This window comes from Morus notabilis, unplaced genomic scaffold (genome assembly GCF_000414095.1).
Source record: "Morus notabilis unplaced genomic scaffold, ASM41409v2 Scaffold666, whole genome shotgun sequence".
Lineage (NCBI taxonomy): Eukaryota > Viridiplantae > Streptophyta > Magnoliopsida > Rosales > Moraceae > Morus > Morus notabilis.
In genome coordinates this window covers 198,809-209,158 of record NW_010359376.1, presented here as the reverse complement: position 1 = coordinate 209,158, position 10,350 = coordinate 198,809, and the positions used below count along the sequence as shown (strand labels likewise).

At 36.6% G+C, this 10,350-nt stretch overlaps 2 protein-coding genes across 2 annotated transcripts; both read left to right on the top strand.

Annotated features, from left to right (window-relative positions):
- The first annotated feature begins 1,376 nt into the window (after nucleotides 1-1,376).
- Nucleotides 1,377-5,752, top strand: LOC21402167 (probable LRR receptor-like serine/threonine-protein kinase At3g47570). The gene is made up of 3 exons (XM_010094159.2): nucleotides 1,377-4,014; nucleotides 4,295-4,713; nucleotides 5,447-5,752. The coding sequence occupies exons 1-2, from the start codon at nucleotides 1,377-1,379 to the stop codon at nucleotides 4,708-4,710; spliced, it is 3,054 nt and encodes a 1,017-aa protein (XP_010092461.1). The 3' UTR covers nucleotides 4,711-4,713; nucleotides 5,447-5,752.
- Nucleotides 5,753-6,500: 748 nt separating this feature from the next.
- Nucleotides 6,501-9,907, top strand: LOC112090827. Its single transcript, XM_024163043.1, has 2 exons — nucleotides 6,501-6,787; nucleotides 8,203-9,907. Exons 1-2 carry the CDS (start codon nucleotides 6,501-6,503, stop codon nucleotides 9,905-9,907), a joined length of 1,992 nt encoding a protein of 663 aa, XP_024018811.1.
- The last annotated feature ends 443 nt before the right edge of the window (nucleotides 9,908-10,350 follow it).

Here is a 10,350-nt window from a genome sequence, read left to right as displayed (position 1 = left end):
ATTTACTCAATAAATATAAAAATTTAATAAAATAACGTAATAATAATTTAATCTCATTAATTATTATAAATTTATTATAAATTATTTAATTAATTATAACTTCCTGATTAATATAAATTAAAATAATAATATCTATTTATTAATAAATATTAGAATAATAAGATGCAACGAAAAATTCTCAATCTTCCGTTTGCCTCTTCTCTCTCTTTCTCTCAAGTTTCTCTCATTACTCACTTGCTTTCTCCCATAACCAAACGTAGGCCTTTTGCTTCTCCTCTTTGATTGCTGGAGAATATTATTCTTTCTCCTCCTTGAAATGAATTACAGTGAAGGCTTAGAAGTCCAGGGGTGCAGTTCAAGGCTATAATAAGTTTCGAAAGGTAAACATATACGTTGTTCTAAGTTTGACAATTGGAAGGACTTTTGAGTTAAAGCATGCTGTGATGTATTTTGTTGTCATGAATTGTGTTTAAAGATTGCGAGGTTGTGAAGGAAACATTGATCAGACAAAGGACAGTAAGATTTCCCACGGAATTTACCAAGGGTAAGTTAGTACCTTATAAATGCTAGTTTGTGATGTAGTAGTGTTTTGGGTTTGAGATACATATGGTGCTAGTTTGTGATGTAGCTACAACGAGCGTTTTAGACGTGATTAATCGACTAAGTTGCACAAGTCTCCATTCATATAATGATTATGTTTTAAGTGATTTTAAGTTTGTGATACAGAACACTCTACTTACTGAGCTTGTGTTTTTTTTTTGTTTTTTGTTTTTAAATGCTTACTGACGTATTGAAGTGCATATATGCATTTAAAATAACTTGTGTTGTAGATAAAAGGAAAGACAAAGCAAACAAGTGAGTGGGCAACTTCACCGACGTCCGACGGATTGTATTCATGGGCTCTACATTTGGTAAAGTAGAAATTTTTTTTGGATAATTTACCATTTTCTATTTTTTAATGAAGTTTTGGATTTAGTTGTGCATGTTTACAATTTTATATAAAGTACTTAAATTTTTAGAGACAGAAGCATCATCTGCATGATAATGTTTAATTTGGGGTTTGCAATAGCAAAAGTAGTTTAAATCTTCTCGTATTTTTTTTAATACACGATTTGGAAAATAATCGTAACACTGTAGAACTTATGGTAAATTAAAACCTCAATTTTGAAATTTAACATAGGGTGGAAAAGTGTTAAATAAGTGCCTACCAAGAATTGATCATCAAAGAGACTCTTGTCCGTATTTTTATTTATTTACTTTTTGAATTTCTAATAGTAGAAAGCATTTAAGCTTATGCCGGATTGACTTGTATTTGTTTCCTAATTCAATCAGTAATATTGGAATACTTTTCTGCCGTAGCAGGCATCAAGTTTATCATGTTTTTCTTTGCACAAGTCTTGCAAGCCTCGTGGGTTTTGTCCATATCAGCTGGAGGACATGATCATAGGGATGAACTCGCCTTACTTGCTTTCAAGGAAGGAATAGAGGAGGATCCCCTTAATATGCTAACTTCTTGGAATGAATCTCATGATGATTTTTGTAAGTGGCAAGGCGTCACTTGTGGCCGCCGGCACCGGAGAGTTACCGCATTGGACCTCTCATCGTGCCAACTCAAGGGTCAGCTTTCTTCTCACGTCGGGAATTTGAGTTTTCTTACAAGACTAGAGCTCCAAAACAATAGCTTTAGCCACATTATTCCCCCGCAAATTTCCAAACTATTCCGGCTAAAAATCTTGTCCCTTGGAAACAACTCCTTTAGCGGAAAGATTCCAACCAACATTTCTTGTTTTTCCAATCTCCAATATTTAGACTTATCTTTCAACAACCTCACTGGTAAAATTCCCCCAGACATGGGCTTGTTATTCAAGCTTCGTGTACTTGTTTTGAGAAACAATAATTTACTTGGGGAAATACCAACTTGTCTCGGAAATCTTTCTGCTCTCATGAGGATCCAACTAGGACATAATAGCTTCCATGGCAAAATTCCACACAGCTTTGGCCAATTGAAAAGTTTAGTGCTTCTTGCGGTTGGTCCAAACAACCTAACAGGCGACATCCCTCTCTCGATTTACAATCTCTCTTCGCTCGAATCTTTCGGTGTTCATGGAAACCAACTTGAAGGAACTCTTCCTCCTGACTTTGGCAATGCTCTTCCAAACCTCAAACAGGTTTTATTCCATACAAACCACTTCAGCGGACCGATTCCTGTAACAATCTCCAATTGCTCAAAACTTACAAGGTTTGATATGTCAGCTAATTCTTTTACTGGACAAGTACCGAGCCTCACAACCCTATCTCAATTGCAAGAATTTGGAATTGGTGAGAATGAACTGGGCCATGGTAAGAGTGGTGACCTCGAGTTTCTCTCTTCACTTGCCAACTGCACAAATCTACTACGTCTTGGCATTAACACAAACAATTTTGGAGGACAATTGCCTGAATCTATAAGCAATTTGTCAACAAAGCTCACGTTGATGACATTCGGAGATAATCAAATAAGCGGAAGAATTCCAAAGGGCATTTCAAATCTTGTTAGCTTAGAGTTATTAGGTTTGGAACAAAACCTATTGACTGGGGTTATTCCGAGCTCAATAGGTAAACTACAAAACCTGTATTGGCTTACCTTAGGATGGAACAGAATATCTGGTCCTATTCCTTCTTCCCTAGGAAACTCAACATCACTAGGGTTGTTATACTTGTTATTTAACGACATAGAAGGAAGCATACCGTCAAGTATTGGGCAGTGTACGCAGTTGATTGAACTTCATCTCATGGAAAACAATCTAAGCGGTCCCATACCGAAAGAGCTATTTGGTTTATCATCTTTAACCTTAATAGTTTTATCTAAAAACCATTTTACCGGTTCTATCCCCATGGAAGTCGGAAAATTGGTACACGTTTTTGTTTTAGATATTTCGGAAAGCAAGTTAGTTGGTGAAATTCCTGAAACTCTCGGTGGATGCACAGTCTTGCAGTATTTGTATTTGCAGGGAAACTCATTGCAAGGGACCATTCCCCATTCCTTTAGTTATTTGAGAGGGCTGGATGAAATCGACCTTTCTCACAACAACTTGTCTGGAAAAATTCCAACATATTTTGGAGGCTTTCGATTCTTAAAGAAATTGAATTTATCGTTTAATAATCTAGAAGGCCAGGTACCTGTCGAGGGATCAATATTCAAAAATTTAAGTGGTTTTTCCGTTGTGGGAAATTATAGGCTTTGTGGAGGTGTCCTTGAATTGCACTTACCGAGATGCCCCGCAGATGGACCTAAGAAGCATAAGCGATCACCTCCACAAAAGTTAATCATCTCCACTATTGCTTGCGGACTTGGATTGATTTTTCTGATGTTCACACTACTATCTCTGTATTTATCAAGGAAACGGAAAACTATGTCAACATCAGCACAATCAAATACAATGTCATTCTTACAGCTATCTTATGGTGATCTTGTCAAAGCGACCAATGATTTTTCTCCAGCAAACTTAATTGGTGCTGGGAGTTTTGGATCTGTGTACAAGGGAATTCTAAATCCAGATGAAACAGTTGTTGCCGTGAAAGTACTAAACCTACAAACTTCAAGAGCATCAAAAAGCTTTATAGCTGAATGTAAAGCTTTAAGGAACATCAGACATCGGAATCTTGTCAAAGTTTTAACCGCGTGTTCAAGTACTGACTTTCAAGGAAATGATTTTAAAGCTCTGGTATATGAATACATGGTCAATGGAAGTCTAGAAGAATGGTTGCATGATGAGGAGAGACATCTAAGCCTTATTCAAAGAGTAAATGTTGCCATTGATGCGGCCAGTGCTTTGGATTATCTACATAATTTTTGCGACACGGCAATTGTTCATTGTGACTTGAAACCGAGTAATGTACTCTTGGACAAGGACCTTACTGCTCATGTCGGAGATTTTGGATTGGTGAGGTTTATCTCTGATCTTTCACGCCCATTTTCTTCAAATCACAGCAGCTCCGTAGATGTACGAGGTTCCATTGGATACGCAGCCCCAGGTGAATATTGAATTAGCTGAAATTTTCTTGTTACATGCTTTTCATTTTATGTTGATTATTAGATAACTACTTCTTACATGTATCATTTAAAATATGGCATGTCAAACAAAAAATTTTACGTTTTAGTTTATGCATTTGGATACTGTTATGAGTTTATTTTAACACAAGTAGGCAAGAATATTATACATATATATATATATATATATGTAAGTATGTTTGTATGTAAATGTAGGTTTCTTCAGTTGAACCTAAGAAATATATATTATCCATGTGAGTGCAGAGTATGGCATAGGAAGTGAAGTGTCGACAAGTGGCGATGTATATAGCTATGGAATTCTTTTGTTGGAGATGTTTACAGGCAAGAGACCTACTGATGGAATGTTTAAAGAAGATTTGAACTTGCATAACTTTGCTTTGATGGCTTTGCCTGAACATCTGGAAGAAATATTGGATCCAAGGCTCTTAGAAACAGAAGATGAGAGGAGCAAAAACAGTCTTTCCTATAACAATCAAATTCAAAATCAAATGATTCGCAAATGCTTGATATCCGTTATTGAGGTAGGAGTTGCATGTTCTGCAGAATTACCGGGAGACAGAATGAGCATTGATAATGCTGTTTCAGAACTATCTCACATAAGGGGTATGCTTTTGAAAATCAGGATGCAAACAAACGATCATATCATCAACACAATTTAAGCGGTATGTATCATCGTAGCATATTATTATAAAATATATGTTTTCAAAACTTATGCTTCTAAATTTTTTGTGATATAACGCTTTTGTTAGATATTTTCCTTTGAAATTTGATCCTTAAGTTAAAAAAAAAAAGAGTAAATTAACTCTAATAATTAACAAGAATTAGTTTTCAGATGGTATAATAATAATTTTATTGCAACTACATCCTTTGAGCTTCATTACATTTGATACTTTAGCCCATTTCTCTAATTCGTTGTCTTCACACAACATTCCACAGACCAGCTACTATAATCACAACTCCTCGAAATCATTGCATGGTCTTTCTGCATAACAACTTCAACAGCTTGCTCATGCTGTATCTATGATGACTCCAAACCATGCTTCTGGTAATAGCAATGCTTATGCAAATGCTGCAGGTCTATTCACTTTTTCCAATGCTTCAATCAATTCTGTATTCACTAGACCTTGGATATTTTGGATAGTGGAGCTACTGACCACATAGTTTCCGACTTCAGACTCCTCACTCAAACAGAACCATCATCAATACCCATTGCTAATTTACCCACTGGATCTTCTGCCCCAATCACTTCAACAGGCACCATACCATTCAATTCAGACATAACCTTAGACAATGTTTTATATGTCCCCTCCTTTCACTTAAATTTGATGTCTGTTAGCAAAATCACCACTGCTCTAAACTAGTGTCATTTTGTTTCCCACTTTTTGTGTCTTGCAGGACTTGGCTACGAGGAAAATGATTGGCTTGGGTAAACAACGCGGTGGTCTTTATTACATGTCTCTGTTACAAATGACACCTATTTCTCACACTCCAGATCTATGGCATATGCGTCTTGGACATCCATCACCATCCCGTCTTAAATTGGTTTCTTTATTGCTATCTTCTAATAATACCTCATATGATTATAATTGTACTGTTTGTCCCATGGCTAAACAAACACGACTTCTATTTCCTTTAAGTTTCGTATGCTCCATTTAATTTGTTATATTGTGATATTGGCGGTCCACATAAAGCTCCCACACATTTAGGGGCACGTTTCTTTCTTACTATTGTGGATGATTTTACAAGATGCACATGGATATTTCTTATGCAGCATAATCTGAAACACAAAACATTTTGAAACTTTTATTGATTTTGCTTTTATTCAATTCCATGCCCATGTTAAGGCGGTTAGAGTAGACAATGGTCGGAATTCCTATCCATGAGAAATTTATTTTGGTTTCACGGTATTGAATATCAACGTACTTGTGTATTACACTCCACAACAAAATAGAGTTGTTGAACGAAAACATCGACAATATTCTCAACATAGCACGTGCATTGGTTTTTTCAATCTCACTTACCACTCAATTTCTAGGAGTTTTGACTGCTGTCTACCTTATTAATCGACTACCCTCACAATTGTGGTCCAATAAATCTCCTTTTGAGTTGTTATACAACCGCCTACCATCACTTAATCACTTGAAAGTTTTTATTTTTCTTTATTATGCAACTGACGTTCATCTTATTAAAAAATTTGACCCTCATGCCAAACGTTACTAGCATGTTTGGTTTCAATCTCAAAAATGTTTTTCATGTTTTTTGAGGTACAAAAATTGAAAATAATTTTAAAAACACGTTTGGACTGTGTTTTCTTAAAAATTAAAATTGAAAATGTTTTTGACCCTTTTCATATTTTGTATACATTTCTAAAAACGGTTTATACTCAATTTTCATTTTCTTCTACTCTATTTTCCTTCTTTCCTTGTTGTTCCTCCTTCTCCGCCGCACCATGGTCTACGTCCGCCAAAAGGAAGATCCTTGGAACTCAATCATCGCCGGCGCCGCCACCGGCGGCTTCCTCCATATGCGCCCGGGGTTCGCCGCCTCAGGTGGGGATGGGCTTCACATGGCGAAGATGGTGAGGATATGTGGGTCGAGTGAGGAAGGCTTGCCAGCGGCTGGGAGGGGTGGCTATGAGGGAAGATTAATCGTCCTCAAGCTTTTCGACGTCGTCTTCAGTTCCAACTCTGACGAAAGTTTAGTCGTCATCGGCGAGGAAATCAATGAGGGATTTCAGTATTACCAGTTTTTTAACCGTTGGATTTATTCAAAATTAAATTAGATTGAAAAAAATATATAAAATAGATATTTTCTTATGTAAATCTGATAGTTAAAAAAAATACTTATAGTTTTATTTTAATCCAACTCAAGAAACTAAAAAAAAATAGAAAAGAAAACCAGTCTTGTTCTCTCTTTTTTTTTCCGCAAGTCTTTTTCTTTCAGGGCACTTGTATAAATAGACTAAGTAAAATGTGTTTTTAAGTAAATAAACCAAAAAATAAATAAATTAGGTAAATAACCCAACTTCCACATTAGCATTCCATGTCATCAATTATGCTTTTAGGGTTTTCTTTCTCTTCCTCCTCTTCCATTTCGCGCCATTTTCTTCTCCCAGCCGCCTTCAAGTTCTCTTCTCTTCTTCTCAAGTCATCGTCGTCGCATAACCTCATTAACATTATTATCTTGCCCATTCAACTTTTTTTTCTCGTCCAAAATGAAGTTTGAAGAAGAGCTACTAAGTAAGTCTTTCATTTTCTATATCTCTCATGGTGTTTTTCGTTGTTGTTCATTTGTTTTTAAAATGAGAATGTAGTTAAAAATATTAAAAATCCATTAAAATAGTAATTTTACATGTTAAAAGACTAGTTTACATTGTCTGATATGATGAAGATCTGCTGAGTTTAGAAAAAAGAAGGTTTGTTCATGGTCGGTTCGTGGTCTGTTCTTGGTCTGTTCTTATACATGGTCGGTTCTTGGTCTGTTCTTGGTCTGTTCTTATAACATGGTTGGTTCATAGTCTGTTCTTGGTTTGTTCTTATAACAAGGTCGGTTCGTAGTCTGTTCTTGGTTTGTTCTTATAACAAGGTCGGTTCGTAGTCTGTTCTTGGTGTGTTCTTATAACATGGTCGGTTCATGGTCTGTTCTTATTGCACGGTCAGTTCTTAGTCTGTTCAAGTTCTATTCTTATTGGACGGTCAGTTTTTAGTCTATTCTTATTGCACAGTCGGTTCTTAGTCTATTGTTGGTCTGTTCTTGGGTTGTTCTTATTATATGGTATGTGCATAGTCTGTTCTCATTATATGGTATGTTCTTAGTCTGTTCGTGGGATGTTTGGTTTGGTTTAAAGACATATTATTATCTTGATTAAATTTTTACAGTTTTAAAATCTAAATAATGGCTCAGAGGATTTTTTTTGACATTGGAGGAAAATAGGATGAGACTAAAAGTTGTTGGGTGTGGCATACAGATTGTAATTTAATTGGCATATATATGGATGAGAAGGATACTCTCGAAACCTTTGTTGATAAGATTTGTAGAAAATGTAGAATTAATGGACAAAAACATTTTTTGCAGCTATCGTGGGTACCGAATTTGAAACAGAAATCATTGTCCGTTGTAATAAAAGACAATGATGATTTGTTATTCTTCAGGGATATAGCCCATGAGGTATCACTACACGTGATAGTGGATGGAAAGTTTATGAATCCAGAAGAACATATTGATGGAGTCAAAATTAAGAGAAATTCTTTGCATGATGATTTTTTTGATTGTGATTTTATGGGTAATGTAGCTACAGATGAGTTTTTGACTCGTAATGATATTCCACCACAGTCACAACCACAACCAGAGTCACAGCCACAGCTAGAGCCACAACCACTTACCATTTTAGATGAAGTAGAAGTTGCTGGTCCTTTAGTTTGTATCGACAAGATTGAGTTTGGATCATCTCATGGATCTACCTTCAGTGACAGATCTAGTTTAGAAGTTGCTCAGTACTTTACAAGTAAGAATGATTTGAAGGAAAAGCTGCATTTAATAGCTTTGAAGGGGAAGTTTGAGTTTCGAACAACAAAATCAAATAAAGACGTGCTTGTAGTAGAATGTGTGGATCTGAAATGTGTGTGGCGTATCCGAGCCTGCAAACTGAGACTGTCGAACATGTTTGTAATCCGTAAGTATAATGGTGTTCACTCTTGCTCGTTAGAAAAGCGTTCAGTGAAGCACAGGCAAGCAACGTACTCCGTTATTGGAAGTTGCATGAAAAACCAATTTATAGGCATCAAACAGGGTCCAGTTCCCAAATCGATTCAGAAATATGCCCATGACGAATTCGGGACGGACTTCAGTTATTACAAAGGATGGAAGACTCGTGAGCATGCACTTCAACTCGTAAGAGGTACGGCCGAAGAAAGCTTCACTAAGCTCCCATCATACTTTCATATGGTGTCTCTTACTAATCACGACAGCATCACCAATATTCATTTTGATGAACATAACCGTTTTATCTATCTTTTCCTAGCATATGGACCTTGTATACGAGGTTTTGATTGCATGAGGAAAGTTATCAGTGTTGATGGAACGTGGTTGAAGGGAAAATTCAGAGGTACGTTGTTAGTTGCCACTGCACAGGATAGTGAACGTCATTATTATCCCATTGCATGGGCCATTGTAGACTCAGAGAATGATGCATCATGGACATGGTTCTTCTCAAACTTGAAGGAAATTATCACTGATTCTGAGGAATTAGTTTTTATTTCTGATAGGAATCAAAGTATAAGTAATGCATTGTCTACAGTTTATACATTAGCACATCACGGTTGTTGCACATGGCATGTGTCTCAAAACATCAAGAGTAATTTCAGATGTAGCGGTGTTCTGCCATTGTTCTTTAAAACCGCTGAGGCCTACCGCATTGACGAGTTTTCTGTCTTGTTTGATGAGTTGTCTGCAAGATATCCCAGTGTTGCTAGATACCTACAGGAGCAAGTTCGTTTTGAAATGTGGTCTCGTGCTCATTTTGAAGGAAATCGATATAATATTATGACAACAAACATGTCTGAGTCAGTTAATGCAATGCTCAAAGATGTTCAAGATTACCCTGTCATTGCCCTATTTAATTTTATACAAGCGAAGATGTTAGAGTGGTTTAATAACAAGAGGGTAGAAGCTTCTAAAACTAAAACATTATTAATGCCAAGTGTGGAAAAAACTCTTCGTGAGAGGCATAACAAAGCGGGATTTCTAACAACCACAAGACTTAATACTGTTGAGTTCCAAGTGACAGGTGGAGAGGCCAATGCAATTGTCAACATTGGAGCGAGGAGTTGCACTTGTCGTGTGTTCGACCTTAAGTAGATACCATGCGAGCATGCAATATCATGAAGAGAAGCAGGTCTGTCACTCTATGATTTATGCTCAAAATACTACAGGACAGAAGTTTGGGCTCTTGCGTATGCTGAGACAATCTATCCTGTGCCGGATACTTCGTAATGGGATATTCTGAATCACGTAAAGGAAGTTCGCCTCTTTTCCACCGCGAGTTGTACCAAAGAAGGGTAGGCCAAAGCAAAAACACATTCCCAGCATAGGTGAGTTCACACGAAGATAGAATCGATGTGCTAGGTGTGGGCAATATGGACACTATCAGAAGAAATGTAAGAACGCACCGATGTAAACATGACTTATAAATTTTGGTGTTAAATTTTGGTGTTACAATATATTTACACTTATTATATTCAACGGGTCGTAAAATGTATTCAGCAGGTTATTATGGCTTTGGGGAAGCTTATATTTATGGG